The sequence below is a fragment of the Rhincodon typus genome, chromosome 7 (genome assembly GCF_021869965.1).
Source record: "Rhincodon typus isolate 14 chromosome 7, sRhiTyp1.1, whole genome shotgun sequence".
In the NCBI taxonomy this organism is placed as follows: Eukaryota; Metazoa; Chordata; class Chondrichthyes; order Orectolobiformes; family Rhincodontidae; genus Rhincodon; species Rhincodon typus.
Window position 1 is genome coordinate 45,781,302 of NC_063338.1, and position 26,736 is coordinate 45,808,037.

Below are 26,736 nucleotides of genomic sequence, written 5' to 3' on the forward strand. Positions count from 1 at the left end.
AATGCAAATGAGACAAAGAATATTAAAAAGACAAGGCCTTAGGTGCAGAACATTCACAATAAGGTGGATGAATTATTTGTGCAAACATAGATATAAACATGTACAATATAGCTGGAATTATGGAGACATGGCTGCAGGGTGAGCAGAGATAGGAACTGAATACCAAGATTAGTTTTTAGGAAGGACAGACAAAGAGGAAAAAGAGGTGGGGCAATAGTGAGGAAGGATATTAGATGAAGCGGAATCTGTATGGGTACAGCTTAGAAACACCAAGGGGCAGAAAACGATAGTGTGGTTATATGGATAACCAGAAGAAGACAGTAAACAGGAAATCAGAGGTGTCTGCAACAAAAGTAGAGATGTCATTGTGAGAGACATTAACCTGAATACAGATTGGGAAAATCAAATCCGTAACAATGCCACAGAAGAGGAATTCCTGGATTATGTACAAGGTGATTTTCTGAATCAATACGTTAAATGGCCATCAAGAGAATAGGGCATCCTAGACTGGATAAAGTGTAGTGAGAAAAGAATAATTGGCAACTTAGTTGTGCAAGGCCCTTTTGGAGAAGAGTGACCATAAATATAATAGAATTCTTCATTAAGATGGAACGTGGTATAGTTGATTCTGAGACTAGGGTCCTGAATCTAATTGAAAGAACTATGATGGTATGAGGCAAGAGCTGTCTATGATAAATTGGGAAACATTGGTTAAGGGGATGAGTGGAAAGGCATTTGTAACTTTTAAAGAGTGTATGGAGGAACTGCATCGATTATTCATTCCTTTCTGGCACAAAATAAAACCATAAATGTGGCCTTAACAAAAGAAATTAAGGATAGTATTAGATCCAAAGAACAGACTTACAAGTTGGCCAAAAAAAAATGCAGCAGACTTGAGGGCTAGGAGCAGTTTAGATTCAGCAAAGGAGTGCAAAGGAATTGATTAAAGTGGGGGGGACAATAGAGTACAAGAGTACGGAGAACATACAAACTGATCAACAAGTGTATAAAGAGAAAAAGGTCAATGAAGACAAGGTGGGAAAAAAACCCTAACACAGAAACAAAATAAACAACTTTACCTGAGGTGACCAATCCATGCATGTAACAACACGATGTTTTGACCAACGCTCATCAAAAAACTGTCTGTTTACAGAAAGTTTAGCTCCACCTTGAAGTTCTCTGTTAAGAAATGAAGTGCAAGTCAAAAATGCTGTTCAGTTGTTCAGCAACAGTCTTGTCGAAATAAATAAAATTAAACAATGAATAATACCCCTCTTTTTCTTCTAAATCCTTGCCACTGTAGTCAAAAAAGAGATCTTTATGTTCTGCAAGAGCTCGTTCAATTATTCTGGTGCTGTGATCAAAGAATGTGAGGAATTCATCAGAATGAATAATTTGCTGTCTTTCCTCTTCTGTAAGCTCACGTGGTGCACCTGATGAAACAAGGTGAAGAAATCTTTGTTACTTTAAATTTGCTTTAAACATTCAATTCAGAAAGGTACTTTACGTCTTCACTCAACCACCGATTCAATCCAATTTCCATTAAAGATGCAAATTGCCCATTAGTGTAACATTTAAGCATTTGGCCACAATGTCGAGTATAATTTCTTGCTGACATTCAAAACAGTCAACTACTAATTGATAAAGAAAGGGCAGTCCTGATTTTTTTAAAAATACCTTCCTCATTCAGAAATAAAAATACATACAACATTCATTTCATTTGCATGTCATAAAAGTCATACAGCACGGAAAAAGACCCTTTGGTCCAACTCATCCATGCCAACCAAGTTTCCCAAACTAAACTAGTTCCACTTGCCTGCATCTGGCCCATATCCCTCCAAACCTTTCCTATTCATGCACCTATCCAAATGTCTTTTAAATGTTGTAAATGTACCTGCATCTACCATTTCCTCTGGCAGTTCATTCCACATATGAACCAACCTGTGTGTGAAAAAGTTGCCCCTCAGATCTAAAAGGGACCTTTCTTCTCTCAGTTCAAAAATATGCCTCCCAGTTTTGAACTCCCCCACCCCAGGGCAAGATCTTTGGTATTCACCTTATCTATGCCCTCATATTTTACTTGATCAATGAATTCATTTCCTCATTATCTAAAATATTTTTCTCTATATAGAATGTCAAATTAATCTTTAATTAATCAAACTAAAATACTTTTTTTTACAGAAAACTAATATATGGTGTGTTATTAACCCGAAAAGTCCAATAGTGTCTCTGGCTCCATTCTTCATTTTGATGTTAGTTCATCTTACATAAGGCAACAGTTGAAGCAAATCAAATCAGCATGAAACCCTGAGATGGAGGGAGAGGCAAAAGAATGAAATAAAAACTGTACAGTGCTTTCACAACCTCAGAATGTTCCAAAGAGATACACAGTCAATTAAGTTTAAAAAATGTAGCAATTTGTTATCCGGGTAGCAAATTAGTTAAGTAGTAAACAGCAGTGAGGTAAATGACCACAAGTAATCTGCTTTACTGAATTGGCAAACAGAAAATTATTCTTTTTTTGAACAGTGCAAAGGATCTTTAAATCCATCTCTACCATTAAGGGTAAGGGAAAGTAATGGCCTAGTGGTATTATCACTGGACTGTTAATCCAGAAGCCCAGATAATGTTCTGGGGACCCAGGTTTGAATCCTGCCATGGCAGATGGTGGAATATGAATTTAATAAAATATCTGGAATTAAGAATCTAACGATGACTGTGAATCCATTGTCGATTGTCGGAAAATCCCATCAGGTTCACTAATGTCCTTTAGGGAAGTAAACTGTCTTCCTTACCTAGTCTGGTCTATATGTGACTCCAGACCCACAGCAATGTGGATAACTCTTAACTGCCCTCTGGGCAATTGGGGATGGGCAATAAATGCTGCCTAACCAGCAATGCCCTCATTCCATGAATGAATAAAGAAAAAAAAATTAAGAGCCTTATTCTATGTCACCTCCAAAAAACAGCACCCTAATCCTTTATTTCAAAGAAAAGCTGGGAAGTTCTCCAACTAATTTCACAATCAGATGAGGTGATCATTATCACACTACACGCAGTTTCAGACTTTTCCAATAATGACACTTTGAATTACTTACTTGCCCTGTGAAGCACTTTGGGGTGTCACGATGCTGTGAAAAGTAAGTATATTTTTTTCCTGAGTGCACAACATGACAATAAAGTTAAGCCAAGTGTTCAGGTCCTCTGAATCCAAAACTTCTGACAGCTGCAAGAGTATTATCCCTGAACCAGAGCTTTTGGTTAATAAGGGCAGCACTGAGCCAGCCCTTTTGATTAATAAGATCTGTTAGCACTTTTGCAACAAAAGCAGTATCAAGAAGTGTGGGTATTATGTGATCCATCCTCTATCCAAAGTTTAATGCACAGCTCATGCACAGTCCAAGAATTTGGACCTAATCCAAACAGGTTACAAACAGATCAGATACAATCTCATTAAATGACACAGCAGGCTGTAGAGGCTCAATGGCCTACTCGTGCTCTTAATTCATATATTTGGAATATGCAAGTCTGCTGAGAATGACAGCAACATATATAAGCACAAATCACTGCCTACAGAATAGCAAGCACAGAATCCACTGTTTATTATAGCTGACATTAATGCACATTAGCTTCAAAGTCTCCAAAATTGTACAAAGCATTTACATTCACTGAGACAGACCACATTTAGAATTCTAAGTATAGAGTGCATATATAATAGAGAAGTGTGTGTGTGTACATATGTGTTATAAATGCATACATCGGAAATGGTACAGTAAAGAAAAATAAGGATGGAGTAAGAGCAGGAAAAATTTGCTGACAAGCAAAGAATGAGGACAGGCAACATAATCTAAAGAATATAATTGTAAAAGGGTTGCAGGAACAACTGGAAGTTTATGTGCACAGTTGTTAAAAGTAGCAGGGCAGGTTGAGAAATAGTTGAAAAGATAGTTGGGAACAAGAGTTTATAGAATCATAGATCATAGATCACAGAATCCCTACAGTGTGGAAACAGGCCCTTCGGCCCAATAAGTCCACATCGACCCTCAGAGCATCCCACCCAGACCCATCCCCCTATAATCCACCTAATCTACACATCCCCGAACACTATGGGCAATTTAGCATAGCTAATCCACCTAGCCTGCACATCTTTGGACTGTGGGAGGAAACCGGAGCACCCGGAGGAAACCCTTGCAGACACAGGGAAATTGTGCAAACTCCACACAGACAGTCGCCCAAGGGTGGAATCGAATCCGGGTTCCTGGCGCTGTACAAAGACAGGCACAGAATCCAAAGGAGATTATGACAAAAATTTATGAAATACTGATTCATTTACAAATAGGGCAGTGCATCTAATTATAGACACCATATTTTAAATGGAAGTGAAGATTTTAGAGAGACTGCTGAAAAGATTTACAAGAGGGGTTCCAGGAATAAAAAGAACTTGAATTATCTGAACAGATTGGAGAAGAGAGAGTATTCTTATAAAATCGAAAATTGCGAGGAGATTTGATTGAGGTTTTTAAAATCTCCAAAACCTCAGAGTATTAAAAGACGCTGTTCACAAAATTGTGAACCAAAGGATACCAACTTAAGATGACCGGCAAAAGAAGCAACGGTGACTTGAGGATGATCTTCTATTTCAGCAAGTGTTTAGAATCTTAATGTTATGCATAAGAATATGGTGGAGGCAAATTCAATTGTGGCTTTCAACAATAAAGTTGATAAAAATCTGAAAAGTGAATAATTTCAGGGTTACAGGGTTAAGGTGGTACTGAAAGAATTGCTTTTGTAAAGAACCAACGTGGGCATGAAGGGCCAATGGCCTCCTTGTGACATAATTAATCTATGATTCTGTCTCTTGACTAGCCATTAGTAACCATCCAGCCTAATCCTAGTTTCAAGTTCTTCATCCAAAGCACTTCAATTTTTTTTAGATAACAAGGTGTAGAGCTGGATGAACACAGCAAGCCAAGCAGCATCAGATGAGCTTTTCTGAAGAAGGGTCTAGACCTGAAACGCCAGCTTTCCTGCTCCTCTGATGCTGCTTGGCCTGCTGTGCTCATCCAGCTCTACAACTTGTTATCTCAGATTCTCCAGCATCGGCAGTTCCTACTATCTGTACCATTTTTTTTAATGTGATTAGGGTTCCTGCCTCTTCCAGTCATTCAGACAGTGAGATCTAGACCCTAAACCACTCTGAATAAAATGCATTTATTCTCAATTCTGCTTACATGCTTTTCTCAACTACATTAAAGCTAAATACCCTGGTCACTGACTTCTCTCTTCAACATAATAGATCTTTCCTATCTGTTCCGTCTGGGCTCCATACATTCTCTGTAAGGGAGTGTATCTGGTTTAATGAAGCCCAGAGAGCCAAGAGTCAGGCTGGGAAAACAGCAAGTTAAAACAAACCTCTCCATGGCAACAATAGCTTTCAAGGTGTAGTGGAGCTAAACTGGAAGATTTATATCACAGAATCATAGAATCCCTACTGTATGGAAGCAGGCCATTCAGCCCATCATCAAGTCGACACTGATCCTCTGAAAAGTATCCCTCCCAGATACACCCCCCTACCCTATCCCTGTATCCCTGCATTTACCATGGCTAACCCACCTAGCCTGCACATCCCTGGACACTATGGGCAATTTTGGCATGGCCAATCCACGTAACCTGCACATCTTTGGAGCACCCAGAGGAAAGGCACGCAGACACGGGGAGAATGTGCAAACTCCACACAGACCGTCACCCAAGGCTGGAATCAAACCTGGGTCCCTGGCACTGTGAGGCAGCAGTGTTAACCACTGAGCTACTGTGCCGCCTTCTTTGCTCCTCAATAATGCCTAGGGTAAAATTATCAGTGTGTTCACTTGGTTCCAAATTTCCAATGCTAGGTAACTTGAAGTCAGTTTGACCTCAAAGAAAAGCTGAGGATATTGAAGTGAATCTAAATAATTAAACTACACAGTAATAGAGATCTGCAATTTGGTACTATTTAAAATATATACAGAATGGTAATAGAAAACACTTAGATCTATTTGTTAATGACTTCAAATTAAACTTCCAAGATCTATCGTGAGTCCCCATCTTATTTACCCTCAATGACTTCACCAAATACACAGCATTAGTTTTCACATTTATGCTGAAAATACCTAATTTTACCACAGAATCACCTCTTTGGACTCTTCCACCGCTACAAAACTATCAAATTACTTATCAGACATCAGAACTGGATGAGGAGAACTTTCCTCCAATTAAATATTAGGAAGACTGAAGCCATTGTTTTTGATCCCCACTCCAATCTCCATCTCCTGGCAAACAACTCCACCCTTCACCCTGAGGTCAGTCTGAGACCTAGCCAGTTTGCTCACAAACACGTTGTCATCTTTGATCCAAAGATGAGCTTCTGAATTAATGCTCGTGCCATTGCTATCATTGTGCATTTCCACTTCTGTAATGTCATCCAATTTCACTCATCTCAACCCATCTGCTGTTGAAACCCTCATGCCTTTGTTACTACTATGTTCAGTCATTCCAACACATTCCTGGTTGATCTCTCACATTCCATTCACTGCAGGCTTAAGAACATATAACTTGTCATGATTGCGACTCAACTTGCACCAAGTCCTGTTTCCCTATTAACTCTGTGCCCACTGACCAGCTATGGCTCTTTCTCAAGCAACACCTTAACATTAGAATTTTCAACTTGTTTTCAAATCCATTTGTTGCCTTGCTCCTCCCTATCTTTGTTATCTCTTCCAATCCCACAAAACCACAAGATGTAGGAGAGTAGGCCATTCAGCCTAAGACATGTGCTCTGAGATATCTCTGCTTTTTACATTCCAATCTCATAAACATTCTCAATGCTTCATATTGGTGCTGAGACTAGGCACCAAGCTCCAGAATTCAATCCCTTCATCTCTTTGCCTCACCCCCTCACTTTAAGCCTTTAAGACACCCCTTAAACATTTCCTCTTGACTGAAGATTTGGGTCATTTGACTTAATACCTCTAGTGTGGCTTAGAGTTATACGTTGTTCCTATGAAGTGATTTGAAACATTTCATTATGTTAACGGAACTGTTATAAATTTAAATTGTTATTGTTGAAACAGAAGTATTAGAAACTTGATAGTCAAGTGGTTGTCTTGGTGCAAAATGGTCATTTCGACACCGAGTCACGCAACTAAACATACAAAGTATGCTTTTATAATCAGGTTATTATTTTAAGTTCTTCAGAATGAATTTTCACTGCCAAATACCTTCCTTAACTTCTTCTTTTTGTACTTGTTCTGGTTCCGGTTCAATTGCTTGCTTAGGTACAATATCTTCCTCCTCCTCTTCAGCTGCAAAATAACAGTTTAGCAAGATTAGTGTTGCAACCTTACAGATAAACTGAAACACCTTACATTTAAGCACAACATTTTCATTCTGAAGTATCTGTAACAAACGTTCCCCTTCAGAAGCTATTAACATGTTGACTTTAATTAGCTAAAGAAATGTTATTCATTACTAAAGATGAAGAAGGAGTAAATTATTTCACAGCTGTCTGAATTGCTACTTGCAATCTTCAGGCCATCAATGTCAGGGCAATGAGGAAATAACTAATGGCTTCTATCTTGAAAACGGCATGACAATCATTTCTTGACATTACTATTGTCAGAGGTACTGACATTTAACTGCTTTTTACTTTGCTCAGTGCTTATAGCCTTAACACCAGAGGGCTCTTACCAGGAAAACTAAATTTCACAATACACTTAGCGATTCCACTTATAATATTCACACCAGAAAATATTTAAATTCTTATCCTTTAAAAAAATACACAGAAGAACCATTTAGTTTTCAAACATATTAACTTTTCAACTTTTATAGTTCATACCTTGACATTCTGAGCAGAAACATCATTCATTACTAAAGCAGCATAATTAACTAAGACTAATATAAATCATTTCAATTGGTTTTCTTTAAATTCACTCTTGGGACAAGCATTATGCCCATCCCTAGCTACCCTTGAGAAGTTGGTGGTTAGCTGCCACAATGCTGTTAAGGAGGGTGTTACAGGATTTTGACCCAATGACACTGAAGGAACGGCAAATATACTTCCATGTCAGGATGGGGAGTGGCTTGGAGGAGAATTCGCAGGGGAGGGGTAGTGTTCTAACTATCTGCTGCCTTTGTCCTTCAAGATTGAAGTAATAGCAGGCTTGGAAAGTCTTGTCTGAGGAGTTTTGTAATGCATCTTGTAGATAGCACGCAGTGTCGTTAGTAAGATTCGGTGCAGAGAGTTGACGAAAAGGGCTACTTTGCCTTCGATGGTGTAAAGTTTCTGGAGTGTTGGAGCTGCATTCATTCAGGCAAGTGGAGAGTATTCCAATGCAGTTTTGTCTTGTGCCTTGTAAATGGTGGATAAGCTTTGAGGGATCAGGAGGTGAGTTACTCATTCCAAGATTCTGAGCCCTCACCTGCTCTTGTCGCCACTGTACTTATATGGCTTGTCCAGTTTAGTGCTGGTGGGGTAATTCTGATCATTCAGAGATAAAAGATAGTGAACACTAAGCTAGCCAACTTAACGATACAAGACAACTTTTAATGTAGACCTATAATAACGTCTCAAAACGTCCTGGTTTTCTGATCAATTTAGTACTGGCACTGAAAAGCAGTCACAAAATGCCTCTTTGACAATACTTCGACATACAAAACAGATGTGATGAACTCTTAAAAATGTTATGGCTCATTTTCCAAAGTTACAAAACAATAAAGTTCTCAATAATCCTATGGTTCCAATTGTTTTCTGTTCAGTAAAATACTAGATTGTCACAGATCGTTAAGTCTACTGAGTTAAACAAATGAATTATTTTAAGTATCCAAATATAAGGAGAGGTGGTGATGTAGTGACAACATCATTGGACTATCAATCCAGATCCCAGGCTAATGTTTTGAGGAAGGTTTAAAAACAGAACATCAAAAGTATAATCTCTGGCTTACTTCCAGTGCCAAGTTCAAATGAGGGAAGGAATAAAAGTATGGGGGAGATAAACCATTGGCTGCAGAGATGGTGCAATGTGCAGGGATTCAGTTTTTTGGATCTTTGGGATCTCTTCCGGGACAGAGAAGACCTGTTCAAAAAGGATGGGTTTCACCTGAACCGGAAAGGAACCAATATCCTGGCAGAGACATTTGCTAGTTCTATTTTGGGAGTGTGTAAACTCTTGGAGGGGGGAAGATGTTCCTAAGTAACAGTGAAAATAGAAAAAGAGAGATGAGAATGGTTCTGAATCAGAGAAGAGCAAGTTAATTAGAAAAAATAGAAAACAGCAAGTCGGAGAACGAAGTAACTCTGAAGAATTAAACTGCATTGAGGCGTTGTAGCTACTACAGAAACTTGGCTGAGGGAAAGACCGGATTGGCAGCTCAGTGTTCTGTGTTTTAGATGTTGAAGGATAGAGAGAGAGGCAATAAAGGAGGAGGAGTAGCAGTTTTGATTACAGAAAACATTACTATTGTAATTAAAGAAGATATTTCTGAGGGACCATTCAATGAATACATACGAGTTGAAATTAGAAATAAGAAAGGGATGATCACCCTGATGGCATTGTACTATATGTCCCCTCGATAGTCAGAGGGATATTGAGAAGGAAGTATGTAGACAGAGATCTCAAATGTATGTAAAATAATAAGGTTGTAATAGCAGGGGATTTTAATTTTCTAAACACTGACTAGGACTACCTTGGTATTAAAGATTTGGATGGTGAAGAATTTGTTAAGTGAGTTCAAGAAAAATTTCTTTATCAATAGGTAAATGTTCTTACTGGAGAAGGAGCAAAACTTGACCTTCTCTTGGGAAATAAGGCAGGGCAAGTGACTGAAATGTTAGTAGGGGAACATTTTGGGACTAGTGATCATATAATATTATTAGTCTTAAAATAGTAAGGGAAAAGGATAAGTTTTCCATAAGTGTTGAAATTCTTAATTGGAGTAAGGCAAATTTTAAGGGTATGAAACAAGAACAAGATTGGAGTAGACTATTCGTAAGTAAAGGGGCGACTGACAAGTGGGAGGCCTCCAAAAATGTGATAACTAGAGTTCAAAAGCTTTATGCTCCTGGAAGGCAAGGCTGGTAAGATTAGTGAACAATGGATGAATAAAGATATCCAGGCTCTAATCATGAATAAAAGGAAAATCATTTATTAGATACAGACAATTGGGATCAACTGAACCTTTTGAAGAGTATAAAGGGTGTAGGGGCATTCTTGAGGAGGAAATCAGGAAGGCAAAGACGGGATATTAGATAGCCTCAACAGACAAGGTTAAAGATAATCCAAGAAGATTCTACAAATACATTAAGAGCAAGAGAGCAACTGCAGAGAGAGTAGGACCCCTTAAAGATCAACAAGGTCATCTTTGTGTTGAACCTCAGGAGATGGGAGAGATATTAAATTAATATTTCACTTCAGTTTTACTGATGAGAAAGAAATCCGAGTTTTTTAACAAACTAACCAAAAAAAAAATGAGGGCAGAGCGGTAGACGTTGTTTACTTAGACTTTAGTAAAGCTTTTGACAAGGTTCTGCATGTCAGACTAATTAGTAAAGCTAGATCACATGGAATTCAGGGTGAGCTTGCCAACTGGATGTAAAATTGGCTTTATGGTAGAAGACAGAGAGTGGCGGTGGAGGGTTGTAGGTCTGTGGAGGCCTATGACCAGCAGTGTTCCACAGGGATCAGTAACGAGTGCACTTTTGTTTGTAATTTATGTAAATGACTTGGATGAAAATATAGGAGCATGGTTAATAAGTTTGCAAATAACACTAAAATTGGTGGTGTAGTGGACAGTGAAGACAGTTATCTAAGATTACAAAGTCTGCTTGATTGTTGGCAAAATCCATCTGCTTAATTAATGTCCATTAGGGAGGGAAATCTGCCATCCTTACCTGGTCTAGTCTACGTTTGACTCCAGACCCACAGCAATGTGGTTGACTCTGCTATGTAGGACAATTAGGGATAGACAATAAATACTGGTCTAGCTCACAACGCTTGCATCCCATCACGAATAAAGAAAGAAAAAGGTTGCTTTAGATTTCAGTTACATTTCAATTAGAAACAAAAACTGAACAAATTAACCATGTAATAATTCAATTTCTTACAGAACTTGATGATAAATAAATAATTCAGCCTAATATTGTTCTTCTAAAGGACTTTGACAGAAGTGATAATGTTAAATATACAAAAAGTCACTCTATTGACAGCTAATGAAAACAATTCCATTCTTGTAACTGATGATTTCCATTTCTCAGGAATATACAAAGCCAAATGCAGTTTCTGCACAAGTTAAAATGTTGGGCCAAAAACTAATTAAAAGGTATACAAATCAAGATAAAAGGAAGCCATGAAGTGAGAATGTCTTGCACAGATAAAGATCATTACTATACTTCTACTACAATTCACAGACATTAGAAAAATAAATTCTGAAATCAAAGCTGTTGGTAATTATGAAATTCTTTTGAAATAACACAGGATTTACAAACTGGTCCTGCATAAACACAAGCATATTTTGAGCACTGCTGACAAACAGAAAGAAAGAAAGTAATTCATAATTAAGTAGCCCCTTTCAGGGTCTCAATAATTCCTTTTTTTCCTTTGAAAGTGGTATGTAATCTTTTACTCTACATCACCAGGCAGTCTTGGCCTGAGCTTAACATCTCATCTGAAAAACACATCCAAAAAAGTGGTATTCCCTTAAGAATACATCAAGCTATTAAGATAGATTACATGCTCAAGTCATGCAACGAGGTTTGAACACACAACTTTCTGACTCAGGCAAGACTACTAACAATAAGCAATGCTGGCACCTATGGTTATTTGCCAAACATTGACATATGATTAAGCCACATGACCCAAATCTGATACAGTGACTGTTCTAAAAGATTATATAATTCTAGATATTGCAGAACACAAGGGGAAGAAAAGTCTAAGGACAGTTCTTAATCATTCATAATACAAACAACAGTGTTCCAGGAAATAATTGAATTGTTGTTTCAAAAAAAAAGGAATTTTATTATTGATATGGAAATCTTCAAGTAGAATATCTTTGCCTGTTTGGCCACTTTAGTGATCACAATTATGAGTGCTCAAGTGCTGCCCAACTAGGCTACTGCCCCAGAATAGGATAGCATGGCATTGCAAATTCCAATTATCTGAGAGGAAATAGGATTGAAAAATTACTTGTATTGTTTTAAACTAATTGTTGTCAACTAAACAATGTAAAAAGAAATAAATACAGAATCTACACCAACTTCTCAATAGAGTATCATCTTTCATACTCAAATTTGCATGGTTAACATCAGGAAAATAAACCAGTTCATACAATGAACTAAAGGAAAAATATCCAATAATTCAAAAGGGGACAGAATTTGTCCTATTGTTGACACTTCATGGGGCTACAATGTATATAGTATTATAGTAGATCTGAATTTCTATTTACACCATGCCTTGCAACAATTAGTGCTTAACATTTGAAAAATATGGTCTTGTCAAAGGTCTCCTTTCAACATGCTGATTCAACCTTTGGAACCCTATCACCATTCTACTATAATTTCATCTCTTTCAGTTTCATAGAATCACCTGGAATTTCTGCCAAAATTTTCTAGACTCCTACTTGCTGTCAGGAATCCTCAGTATAGTAAACAGGGCATCCAGCCCAAACTTTTTCAGTACTTGGGAAAATCCAGGCCTCAAGGCCCCTGAGCATTAACTAAGTATGGGATTCAAAGTTTACCCTACTGACCTGGTAAACTGCAGACACAAAAATCTAAAATAAGGAAAGAATTCCTTCTGGCATTTTTTTAAAATTGCCCTCAGAATGGAGTGTGATGCAGTAAAACCTTATTTATTACCCAGCCCCAACTGCAAGGTGGCAATGTTCCTTTTCCACAAACTGCTGCAGTTTTTGTATTGATGACACTCTTAAACACATTTGTTAGGGGATTCTAAGGTTTCAATACAGCCAAAAGAAAAGTAATGTTATGTATTCAACTGAATAGTGCGCAATTTAGAAGTAAAAATAAATTAATAATCTTGTTGTTCTTGGTGACATTCTGGGATTGACCAGTATCATCGAAGTTTGCATGTTAAGTTTTAGTCCATTCTTGATGAGCACTTAGTGGAGTGAGCAAAAAAAGCAACTCACGCCCCGGAGTCACAATATACCTAGGGTACTAGGAAAACTAGTTTCAAAAGTTTTACTTTCCCTACATCAAGCTATTTATGTGGATTCAATTTGAAAATCTGCATATTCTAGGCATTTGTATTAAAAATATAGTTAATTCTGCATTGCTGTTTCATTCTAGTCCTGAGACTGTATGGTAAAAGGTCATCTTTTGTCAGGTCATCTGTCAAAAAAAACAGCAGGAAACTTTACTTTGAGAAACCAGAGTACAAGTTGAGTGGTGTAAGCTGTTCTACCACATAAGATAGGCTGGTCAGAGGATGGGAAGCAGCTGCCTAGATCAGGTCTCAGCAGCCCAGCCAGATGACTAGACAACAAAGAACAGATGGTACTGCTGGGATTGTGTTCTCCAGTACAAGGTGGCATTGGGATGGCACAAAGTTTTCTGCCTGACTGCCTCCAATCACATCTCCTCTGACAGCAAGACTGTGTAATTACTGGCCCACCAGGGGAGTTAAAGGCAAGCATTCAGGCTGAAAACTGAATAAAATACATCTTGTAGGCCATAACAGCTGCCAAGCCACACTAATCGCTACATTTTCATATCCTTCACAACAAACACATTTAGGCAGACAATAAAATATAATTAAGCCTGCAAGTAATAGAGCTGAGCAAAATAACAGTGAAATGCACACTATGATGTTAACTTGTGCTTTATCGAAATGATAATCATATGTGCAAATTTAACAGTAGATGGAAATTGAATCTGCCTCCAATTCTGACAAGTTTACAGAAATGGGTTAATAACATGAACAATTTCAATATCCTGCAGATATGCTCATACTTTCAACCAAATGGGGAAGTTAAAATCTTTCCTTTCAAGGGCTTCAATCAGCTGCAAAGGAAAACAGTAATCACTGTCTTTTGAGCAAGCTCTGCTGCATTTGTCAGCCCTTTCTCTAAGAATGCAGCCAGAGCAATCAACCTGCCATCCATTCAGAATGGAAAAAAACAATCTGAAAACACAGGGTATAATGCACCTGCCAGAGAAAATGGCCATTTCAGGAGAAGCTAGTGATCTGCATGACCCCACTGAGGAGGCGGTGGTGCAGAGGGGAAGAAATGCTTAAAAAGAATTCACAGTGATTCCGATCTCTCACACACTGACACTTCCTTACAAAGCATGCCAATTATAGCTTTTGTGCTACTTAAAAAAAATGAAAGCTTTTTTTCAAAAATAATCACACTGAGACACAGAAGATGCACATCCTTTCACAGAAATCACTTATACACTGGACAATCTATTAATCTGAAAGCAGTCTGACATGGTAGGGGTCCAACGTTGTTCAGCACAGAACCAAAAATGCGACACCCAAGATTGAAATAATCTCTGCAGGTGTGCTTGCCCCCCACGTCACTTTGTTGACAGTTTTACATACAATCATCAAATCTAAAACGTTTACAATAAATAATTCTGAAATGAACATTTTCTCAGTACCAAAAGCTTGATACTATAATAACTGCATTTTAAATGACAAGAAGTCATCTTAAACTAAATAATGGAACACAGCTGCATTTGCTTATTGAAAAATACAATGAAGTACTTAGAAACTGATTTACTAGTTTAAATTTTACTTAATCTTACAATTGCTTGACAACTCTTTTTACCTTTGTACAACTGACCAATGACATTTCAAAAGTTCTGCATACATCATATTGAGAAGATATAATTTTGTTTCCAATCATGTGGTAATGTAAAATTAAATTACAGAAAGCAAAACTGATTTTAGCAGGAAAATGAATGTCAGATAAAGCTGCTGAATTTGAATAAAAGACTTAAAAGGGTAACACTGCAATAATGTATACTGCATTGAAAGAATGCTGATCTTTCCCATAGAAAACTGCTGTTTGAATAACAACCCAACCTGCCAAAAATACAAATGTAAATAAAGCACAAATAGATTTTGTGGGTCAAATAATTATTGGAATCATTATAACTGAGTATTGACAATTTTTGATTGATGATTAACATTCGAAATTGCCCATTCAAATTTGGGTAGATGTTAAGCTTTTATGGAAACTTTAGTATGGAAGAATACACCACATCGAAAAATGACTGCCATTTGGATAAACTCCACTTGCTTTGAGGAAGACGATTACAAATTTATGATAAAATAGTCGGCTTGTGCTCTACAACTTAAACTACTCAGAGACTGTAAATAACTGGTTATATTTGGATGATCAAATCTTGGGAAATAGTTGATAAAGTGAATTGATCTTTTCGTTCTAAAATCTGCATTGAAATCCTCAAGTGATGTCGATCTTCTGCTTGCTGAACGTAACCATCAATTACAAAACAAGTTTGGTTATAGTTCAATGCCCAAAAAATAACTTTCTGCATTAAAACAGAAATCAGCACTAAATCAACATCTCTTGGAAAGAATCTGACTGATTTGGGAAATAGAAATACTAACAATAGAGTACAGTGGGATCTTCAGAGACATGAGGGCCAATATTAACCCTGAGCAGGAATTTGGCAGAGGCCAAGGAAGGTACCAAATATCACTGACTTCAGCAGTCACACATCCAGGTAATTTTATATGTCCTTTATCTCAAGTCAGCTCCATACCCCTAGGCTCTCATAATTCACAAAGAGGAAGTATTTTCGAAGGTTCTCATGTTTCAAAAGAGAAAGAGAGAGCCTAAACCTTCCATATGGGTCTTCTCCTGAACTCAAGACAAGTAACACAACATTTTACAAAGAATATGTTTGGGCCTCTTCTGTCTTTGATTTCTCTTCATATAAAATTTACCTGGCTTTTCTTTTATTGGAAGAATATCCAACCTCATCAACTAGATAATCCGAAAGAAAACAGCAACATTACCTTCAGGATACTAATTGATGTAGGCATAGGTCGGGGTGAAGTGGGTATTTAAAAATTCCCCTTAAAACTTGAATGATTTCTAAAAAGATTCTTAAAAACTTGTAAAAAGAACATAATTTAGATCACTTGTAAGAACACAGGAACACAGATGTTCTTCCTTGGCTAGTTAGTTTTATTATCCAGTAAGTCATCCAGCGAAAAATCAACTTGGTTTGCATGCCTAAATATTCAGCAGGCTCTTGCCGTAATGGCAGTAATTTACAAACCAGTAGCACGTAACTGTTGTTTGGTCTTCTTGCTTTAGAGATAGCTTTTTTTCTCTGATAATACTATTTACATTTTGGTTGTTTTATTTGGATTGCTAGATTAATAGAATAAATATTTCCATTTGAGTCTTACTGTGAAATCCCTTGAAAACAGACCTTTTGAAATAGTTTGGTTTAATCTGGTAAGCTGGTGTTCCAGCACATGCTAAAAGAAACGCCTACGTGACCAATCTTGCTTTTGTACTGCAGGCACCAATGTGATCTTAGTGCTTTTTTCCAACAATATTAAGTTATACTACTCAGTCTAACTAATTTTAAAAATGGCTTCCCACAAGTTGGTTATTGTGTAACCATTAGCAATAATTCAAAATATGAAATGTATCTTTATAGGTTATTTTGAGCTAATTCTATTTCATTTTATGAAATGCAGTATCATTTTGGTTCAGTACCTATGAAAAAGATTGAGATCCCTCATTCCAATGCCCAAACAAGTTCCGCATTTGACTTTCCAGAACTTTTGACTCTTATTTAAAATAAGAAGGTTCAAATTGAAATATCTATCATTGCAGAGGAGCAAACACTAAAAGTATAGTTAAATTAAGCTTGAATAATAGCTAGCTCTACACCTATCAATTCAACACCAATACTGGTTAGCCCCGAGCCTTCATAATTCCAATGCTTTGTAAGAAACACACATGGAAATTTTATTTTGTATAGTTAAGGAAAATTATTTCCCATTCAACAAATAATAACATGCCTAACAGATTTAGGTACAAGAGAGTAGACATCAAAACATCCAAGTACTATACTGTCAATTTTTAAAATAAAACACCATATGCTTCATGCACACCGCAGTCTGGTTTTCATCAATAGATTTCACTCCAGCAGACTATACAATAAAGACACTGCACTAAAATAGCAGTTACTGCAAAAGTGACCAACTATTGTCGATGAACACTGAACACCAAGGTTAATGAACCACTGAGATTTTACTCTGTCTTAACATCAAAATTGTGATGTATTTCGTTGAGGTGGAAAGAAAGGCATTTCTGTAAATTAGGCTGCACCCAGCAATAACAATATGAGTGAAGTTACAGTTGTCTAGATGATGCGTTTCTATGGAGCAGGTTAATCAAAGTTAAATCATCTGTGAAATAGCTGTATTTTGTTAACTTGGGTGTATTTGTATCCTTCCAGGCATACAAGGCATTTGACTCATGTTTTATTTCCTACATACAAAGACACAATCATCCACATTTTTGAAGCATTAAATTATTTGAACCAAAAAATAAATTACAATTCAAATATGCCTTTTAGATGATGGTAAGAATTCCTAATAGAAAAAAAGCTTGCCCCTTTGATGGTAAATTGAGGGCACATCTGTCCGTTTGTTGTTCAGAAGAATGTTAAAGAAAGATCCCACTGCTTAATTTGTAAAAGCGTCCTCATCAACATATCTCTTTCAAACAACATTACTAAATCAGCTGGCTGTCCATCTCACTGTTGTTTACCATGCTGTTTACGATGTTTTAAAATTATATCACCTTATTCTAGATTCCTCTCTTCCACAGAAAGTAGCATCTTTCCATCTACTAATTACTTATAAAATCCTTAAAATAAAATCAAACACCCCTGGACCTTCTCCCTTCCACAAAATACAAGCCTAACTTAGATGATCTCTCACCAAAATCTCTATTCCTTGTGTGTTGCTAACATTCTGGTTAATCTCTGCAACATGCAGTGTTGACATCTGTTGATAATGAAATAAGGGGGAATCTCATAGAAACCTATAAAAATATAACAGGGCTAGATAAGGTGAATGCAGAAAGGACGTTCCCAATGACCAGGGAATCCAGAACCAGGTGTCACAGCTTAAGTTTAAAGACTCGGCCTTTTAGGGCTCATCACAGAGTTCCTCACACATTGGTGAAATGGTGGAATTTTCTGCACTGAATATAGGGCTAACCAATATTGGTGTTGAATTGATAGGTGTAGAGCGAGCTGTTATTGAAGCTTAATTTAACCATACTTTTAGTGTTTGCTCCTCTGCAATGATAAATATTTCAATCTGAACTTTAATATTCTAAATAAGAGTCAAAAGTTTTGGAAAGTCAAACGTGGTCAAAGCCAACACACAATGTTTTCAAAGAGGAGCTGGATGTAGCACTTGGGCAAAAAGGATCAAAGGATACGAAAAGAAAGCAAAATCAAGGTACTGAATTGGATGAGCAGCCATGATTATATTGAAGGGCGTAGCAGGCCCAAGGGCCGAATGGACTACACATGCTCCTATTTTCTACATTTCCATACTTCTATAATTAACCATTGCATAAAATAAAACTATCATTTTAAGTCCTAACATTTTTCAATGTTCTCTTTCGAAGCCATATCAAAACATTTACATTCAAAGCAACCTCATCAGAATTTACCCTCTCCTTTAAAATATACTTTACATTCAGTTTTCATTTTTAAAAAAAATTCAATTCACTATGGTAAGGCAATGGCCTCGTGGTATTATCGCTGGACTGTTAATCCAGAGACCCAGATAATGTTCTGGGAACCCAAGCTCGAATCCCGCCATAGCAGATGGTGGAATTTGAATTCAATAAAAAATAACATGGAATTAAGAATCTAATGATGACCATGAATCTGTTGTCGATTGTTAGAAAAACCCATCTGGTTCACTAATGTCCTTTAGGGAAGGAAACTGCCATCCTTACCTGGTCTGGCTTACATGTGATTCCAGACCCGCAGCAATGTGATTGATCTTAACTGCCCTCTGGGCAATTAGGGATGGGCAATAAATGCTGGCCTGGCTAGCGGCACCCTCATCCCATGAATGAATAAAAAAACTAAAGTCCTAATCATGCTAAGAGCTTATTCTCATTGCAATACCATTTAAAAATGGAATGAAGTACAATGTGAAAAGCTGAGTTTCAGGCTCCCATATTTTTGAGCTTAGTCTTGAGCTCCAAATTATTCCAATATTGCACTAAGATTTGAACACAAGGATAAATTCTCATTTAGGTAGATAAAAAGCAAGACAACTGTTGTTAGTCATTCCAATCTAGTTTCTAAATATAGTACATCATTTGGATTTGGGTTTTAGATAGAAGCAAGGGGAAAAACCCCAAGATGGCATTCAAATTTAGTGCTTACAGATTTTTACAATAAAGGACATTTTAAATATTATACTGAAAAGTAGGTCAGTTTGTGTCAATAAACAAGGGATAAGTGAAGTTAGAAGAAAAAAGTTAATTGACCTTGTAAACAGTTCCTAAATGATAGATAGCTAAATTGATATTGTTCCTGAAACAGTTTCGACAACAGGGGCTAAAGCAAGGATTCCCTTCATCTGCAACTTGACTAAATGTTCAGTCTTTATGGTAACTGTAAAACAAAAAAGATGGCTTCTATGTGCAGTGGGGGTCAACCCTGACCCAGCCTATCAACTGCATTCAAAACTAGTTGGAGTTGAAGACTTTTAGAAATATTTCATTAAGAAGGAAATGTTCCAACTATGGGTGAAGAAGTGACTGACATATGAAATTGTCCAAACATTGTTTTGTATCTGGTCTTTTGATATAAGCTGTTATATATACAGTTATTATATATAGGCTGTCTTTGATTAGTCAATCATCAATGACAGGTTGTTTTAAGGATAGAAAGATGTAAAATAAAACTCAAAAATACTGGTGAAACTTAGTAGGTCTTCCAGCAGCTATGGAGAAAGAAAAAGTGTTAACACTGGGTGAATGACTCTTCTTCTGAGTATTTCCAATATTTTCTATTTGAATTTCAGATTTCCAGCATTCACAATATTCTAATTTATCATAGAAACACATTGACAGTGTTGGAAGTGGAAAGCAAAGCATCTGATTGTATTAAATTCCTGACAGTTACAGAGCAATGAAGGAAATGATCACCAATCCCTACACAATATGATCCAAAATTTGTCCTTAAATGCGATGGCCATGTCTGGGGCAAACGGTCTGTGCATATGAGCAATAAAATGACATTTAAAAATAAATCTGTGGCCCTTAAGCCAAATCACAAGATCCAATTAGTGTTGCAGCTACTAACAATCCAGAAGTACTGTGATATTTTCAGAAGGTTGTCAGTGAACAAGAAAATATCATTACTAACTTCAGGTCTTCTGATAGGCTATTACAGATGGTGGCAATCATGAATAAAACATTAGTTACCAACTTTCCACAGTAGGATCCAGAATCATATATCTTTGCATTCACAAAGTATTTAAGGATCATGGAAAAATCACATTCTTTAATTTGAATAAAGCATTGACATCAATTCAAAGAAATAAAACTTTTAGAAAGTCAAATTAAATGGTATGTACAAATGTTGATTTTCAACATGTTTAATATGCAGCATTCCTTGTACTATGCTGAAACAATTTCCAACTCTGAAGATTAATCACATAATATATTCACAGGAAAACTGTCCTTGATTTCATGACACTTAAGCTGTCACCAATAAAAATCACAACTAGGCAAATATAAGATTAAAAATCTACCACAAATGCTATATATATATACTTAAAATGTTGATCCCAGCTAAAATTAAGTTACAATTTGGCTAGGAACCTGCAACATTTTTTCACAGTCGACAAATTGCAAGATTCAACATACTTACTAAGCAAATAATGGCACAATGTGGCTCTGAGCAAGTAAAAGTAAACTTTATTATACGAAGGTAGAACTGTAACACAATCTACTATATTTTTATACATATTCAAAACCTGTTTCTGAACATCCAATTAAAATTAACCCAAGGTAAATATTAGGGATGTAAATTATTAAATTGTTAAATGATAAGTTTTGGTCCTCTGGTTACTGTATTGCAGTTAATGTTTAGAAAATATGAATAAAATAATTTTGTGACATTATATCACATTGAAAAAAAAATGCAGTATTTCCATCATCTAGGTTACTACAATTTGGTGAAATTATTTTTAAAGTAGGAAGTACACCCTATTCTACAGAAGACACAATCAATAAAGAACTCTTTACTGAAATAGATGATTGGCCTGATTTACCCTTTGGAACACTCATGGTTGGTAGTTACCACCTGCAATACCAACTTGTCTTTTGGTTTCAGGGGGGATCCAAGTATGGTTGCCACCCTTATCGAAGGCACTAAGCTCCACCACGTCACAATCAGTGTTAAAAGAATCAATGCATGGAATTGTATAGATGCATGTGTCGCCTTTGCTCAACCATTTTCTATCCCAGTGGTCAATGCCCATTTGGAACAATATCCAACTAGCCCTAAAGGCATTTTCATGCAACTGCTTATTTCAAAGATTTCAAAGCCAAAATTAGGACTGGTTTGGCAGGATCAAGCCCACAACTTCCGATTTAAAGGACATTCTGTCATCTCTGCACCACTGGATCAATCAAAAATATAGGGATTATAGGAACATATTAATATGTTATCATTACCAAAATATCTGTTAATACTTAAACAGTTAATTGATACAATTTTAATTTATAGTTAAAATAGATACCTTTTTAAATGATAGTTCCATCCTGAGTAAATATGAGTGACATAACAACGGACTATATTTTCTGAATAGTGGCAGTCTCACACGGATTGTCACTCCGTTCCTTCCTTTTTAGGGAAGAGCTATGCATTTCTGACAGGAAATTCTAATCAGAACTCCTTCAGAAATGCAGAGCCATATTTTCATTGACAGGAACTGCATAGTGTAAAGCAGCCAGGGGAGAGTAAACTACACCCGATTTTTCACAGCAGTTAGTTGCTGTATTCTGTAATTTAAAGGTCCAGCATCACAGACAGCCACTTTGACAGTTTGTATGAAAGAGTAAGTATGTAAGGTAAGGATGAGGAGAGGGTGTCAGGAGGATAGAGAGTAAGGTCACAGGTAGGTAAAGTGTCAGGTGAGTATGTGTAATATGCCAGGTGGATAAAGTCTTCGGTCCAGCCTCAGCAGAAGAGGGGACTGTCAAATCAAGGTCTGAAGGTTTTAGGGATCTGGAGAAGACATAGTTGGGGTGTGAAATACATTGGGAAATCAGCTGAATAATTTTTTCAAGGGTTAGACAAAGTACTAAAAAGTCTAGGAGCATCTGTAAAAACACTATGTCAGAACTGAAAAGATCTGGTAAAGGGTAGTATTTTTGCTGATGATTTGTTGGGGGTGGGGGGTGGTGGTGGTGAGGTGAATACAGTACATGGAGACGGGGCCCAGTAGCATACAGAAAGACAGGGGTGGGGGATGGGAAGAAGGGAGGAAAGGAGGGAGGAAGTAAGGAAGGAGGAAAGGATGAGAAAAAAAGATGGAGAGAGAGAGAGACACACAAAGAGAGAGAAAGTTAGGGACACAGAATGAGAAAGGGAGTAAATTGGGGGTGTAGAGAAAGGGAGTTGGTGAAGGGAAAGAAAGAGAGGGGAATGGAGAGAGTGGAGGAGGGAGAGAGAGACAGACAGACAGACAGAGACACCGAAAGAGACAAAGTGACAATAGACAAAGAGATTACTGTTGATAAGCCAAAAGAGAGTTAAATGCTGATTAGGGCGCTAATGAGAAGTGTAAATGGTAGAAAATGGGTTGGTTGTGCTGGAAGCAACACATACGTAGGGGTGTGGGGAAAGGGAACGAAGGAAGAAGTTGTTCATTTTCTGAAATTGTAAAACTCAGAGGTAAAACTCTTACTGGTTTAGCTCTTCCATCCTCACTAGTAACTAGAAATGTCAAATGTAGCAACGTATTGAAACTAACTAAAAACCGGAAGAACTGCAGACGCTGCAAATCAGGAACAAAAGCAGAAGTTGCCTGGAAAAGCTCAGCAGGTCTGGCAGCATCTGTGAAGAAAAAAGTCAGAGTTAACGTTTTGGGTCCAGTGACCCTTCCTCAGAACTGCATTGGAATTGACTGTTCCCTTAATGGTATAATATTCACAGATTGCTGGTTTACACAGTACGAAATGGATAAGAAAGTATTTACTCACAATACATACGCAATGCACAAAGTATAAAAAATATTGACAAAATGCTTATCTGCACTCCCTGCAAATACAACCCATTCCTATAGAATGGTATTTTAGGCTTTATACTATGCTACATTGAGCGACAAGATGAACTTGCTGTGAAAAACATTTTAGGACAAATTTTGTATTTTTTTTACATTTAATATTTATTCATACAATTTACACCAGCAATTAAACAGCCCCATAAGAATTTGTTTGTTCAAAAATATTACTTCACAAATCTACAACCCTATATACAAAAAGGTGCTTAATTATTTTTCGTACTTTTCCACTAACATACATACATATTTAAGTCAGCTTACCTTCAGTATTTTGTGCAATCACTGGAGTTTGTGTTTCCTTTGTGTATGTGACAATCTCTCGCGGAGGAAAGTCTACCTGGGTGATTTTTGCCATCTCCAGTTTAATGGCTCCTCGTCTGTCAGTAAATGATCAGTACAGGGAGAGAGAGAATTACTGAAGTTATAAAATAAGCAACTGTATACGAAGCCAAGAGAAGTGCATATGAAAGGTATCAATTGATAAATATTTAAAGCAAGGATGTAACTACATCCTCAAATTCTGCAGACTAGCATGTCAGAAATATATGAATAACTGAAAAAGTGCAATAGATAGAATGAATAAGCAATACCCAATATCAGCTTGAAGCTGCAGAACTGAAGGATCGGTATCCCAATGAAAGGTCCTAAGCGATTGACAAGTCAACCATGCAGCATTATCAAAAGAAGTTTAAATCAGTAATGTTAGTATTAATATACATTTAGTTCAGGCAATTCATTTTCCATAAATGTATTTAAACAACTGAGGACTATTTTTTAGTGTACTGTTTATTGTAACACTACCTGGTGTACAGGTGAAAAATATCATTAGACATTTATTACATCATGCTTGTACATTAGGAAGGATTCCTATGTTAAAACAACACATTTCGGAAAACTTTCGTTTAAGCTAAACATCAGACAAATACAGACAGTAAGATAACTTTAATGTATAAGCTTTAAACACCACGTAATATTGAGAAAGATAATTAGCAGCACGAAAAGTAATACACAGCTAAAGAAACAAGGAATGAAAAAGGATTGAAGGAAAAGGTATTACAAAAGCCAAAGATAGATCATCTTAGAATAGATGAGGGGCAACTGTGATGGTGACCAGTTGAATGAAAGGAGCGGTGGTTAGTGTTCCGTTGGCTGCTAATTGTGTTTTTTCCAATTTTAAAGAAAATAATCTGCTTTTTGAAGTACGATAAAATAACAATCACTACAAACCTCCTCAATACTTAATTATCTGGTCTCAAATATATATTTCTTAATTAATCTTCCAGTTTTGAAATATCAGCTTACCAAGTGGCTATAAATTATGGCAAAATTAGAAACTTTATTTGGTGTCTGGCAAAGGAATCTAAGGAAGACAAGAGTCAAACACAGTGGAAGATATCGTATGTGTACAAATATAAAGGCAAGCACTAACTACTCACAAAAAATAAGATGGCAAATGACTTCTCCAAGTTTCAATAATAGAACAATCATCTGTCACATTGACTACCTCCAGCATTCATGTGATAGATCAAAAGCTGTTTACAGCTATAAATAAGCTCACCTTCAGATCATCACAAGTCTCAAAAAGTAGTCCAGTCACCTCCACTAAACCATCTGTGTGCATTAGAATTAGGTCAGTGCAGGATTCCATTCTACACTGACTCTCTATGTTTGTTCCGAAACTATTTAGCTCAGTAGTTAGATGCTTAAAGGATGTTACAGCAGCATTATTTTAATTTGGAATGTATAAATGGAATTCAATAGGAACTATTTGAAATGATGTATGTAATTCAATGGATTTTAATTTTGCAAGTCGATGATTGAGCAAGAGTTCAAGCTGTTTTAACTCTTACATAATACACATTCAAGTCAATAATGTTTAAGGAATTCTGAATTCAACATAGTCTTTAATAATGGATAACAGGAAACAAAAATGTGCTATTTCACAACAATAGTAATAAACAGCATTAACTCCAATTTGGCAGCTGTCATTACCATCAAATCCTCCAGTGTCAGCTGTGGCTCAGTTGGTAGCACTCTCACCTCTGAGTCAAAAGATTATACGTTCAAATACTACTCTAATGATTTGAGCAACAAAATTAAAAAGGTAATGCCTCAGTGCACTACTGAAGAAATCCTACATTTTCGAAGAAGTCCCAAAATCAAAGTTCTGTTTGATCTCTGGGAGGGGATCTCAGAGCACTATCTTTAAGGAGAACACAGGAGTTAAACCAGTGGCTGGACCTATAGTTACCCCTCAAATCAATGCTACTAAGATGGATTATCTGTTTATTACCATATAGCTGTTTGTGTAATGCTCAAATTAGCTGCCAAATTCCCCTCATTGCAACAGTGACTACATTTCACAAGTACATCACTACTGTAAAATACTTTGAACACTCTTTTGTCATTGAAGGAGCTACTTAAACGCAAGACTTTCTCCAGATTTTGGGAGTAATTCAACAACGGTGACCGGTATTTGCATTCAAAATTACAACCACATTGACAAATATAATCAAAAATTCCTATACATACGATATTCATCTAAGGCGGTGGGGGGAAGCAGGTAAAGTGGACAAATTGATTAGCTCTTTCAAACAACTGGCAATGTCATTATGGGCTGACTCACTTCATCCTGTATTGTATGGTTTCAGCTCTCAGAATTAAGCATCTATTTAACGAATAATAACAAAAACTGTTTATCAATGTGATTAATATTATTCAACATAGATACTGCTGGCCACCACTTGAATGAAAACTACTTGAAGGACTCACTGGACTGTCTCAACACAGTAAATATCAGAAAATAAGGTGGGTCACAATACTCACTTTTTTATAATAATTTGCTCTAACCATCCTTTTTTCCCCAATGCTCATGCAAGCTAGTTTCTCTGGGTCCAGATCCAGAAAAACCTTCCCTATTAAAATCTTTATGTCTGTCAGTTTCGATCACATATTTTTATTCTGCCTGGATGCAATATGAGTTTCTTGTTTGATAAATACTCAGCTTTACGTTTTTGGACTCTAGAATTCACACAATTGAATAAGCATCTGGTTTTGTTTAAAGAGACAAAGTCACAGTTTTATTTTCCGGTAGCTCTTTAGTAACAATTGTTAAATCTCAAATTTTGTTTTCTTTTTAATGCTTCATACTCAAGCTGTTAAAGAAAAACTGCTTTTACATCTAAATCAATATATGCCCATGCAGTTATATGCAGTTGCAGCCCAAATATCCACACATCCTGTTGAGCACTAATGGAGTGCTTCCATTTAAAAAAAAGGTAACAGCATACAGAAAAATGTAACATTTAATCAGGATAACAAGGTGTAGAGCTGGATGAACACAGCAGGCCAAGCA

General features: G+C 36.7%; 1 protein-coding gene across 1 annotated transcript in view; it reads right to left on the reverse strand.

Moving 5' to 3' along the window:
* LOC109937212 (cytoplasmic dynein 1 intermediate chain 2-like) overlaps positions 1-26,736 on the reverse strand; it is a 76,852-nt gene that overhangs the window by 14,860 nt on the left and 35,256 nt on the right. The window contains exons 5-8 of the mRNA XM_020535815.2: positions 23,643-23,758; positions 7,257-7,340; positions 1,271-1,433; positions 1,080-1,179 (exon numbers count right to left, since the gene is read on the reverse strand). Of these exons, the coding sequence (XP_020391404.1) occupies positions 1,080-1,179; positions 1,271-1,433; positions 7,257-7,340; positions 23,643-23,758 (463 nt within the window). The remainder of the gene's footprint in view (positions 1-1,079; positions 1,180-1,270; positions 1,434-7,256; positions 7,341-23,642; positions 23,759-26,736) is intronic.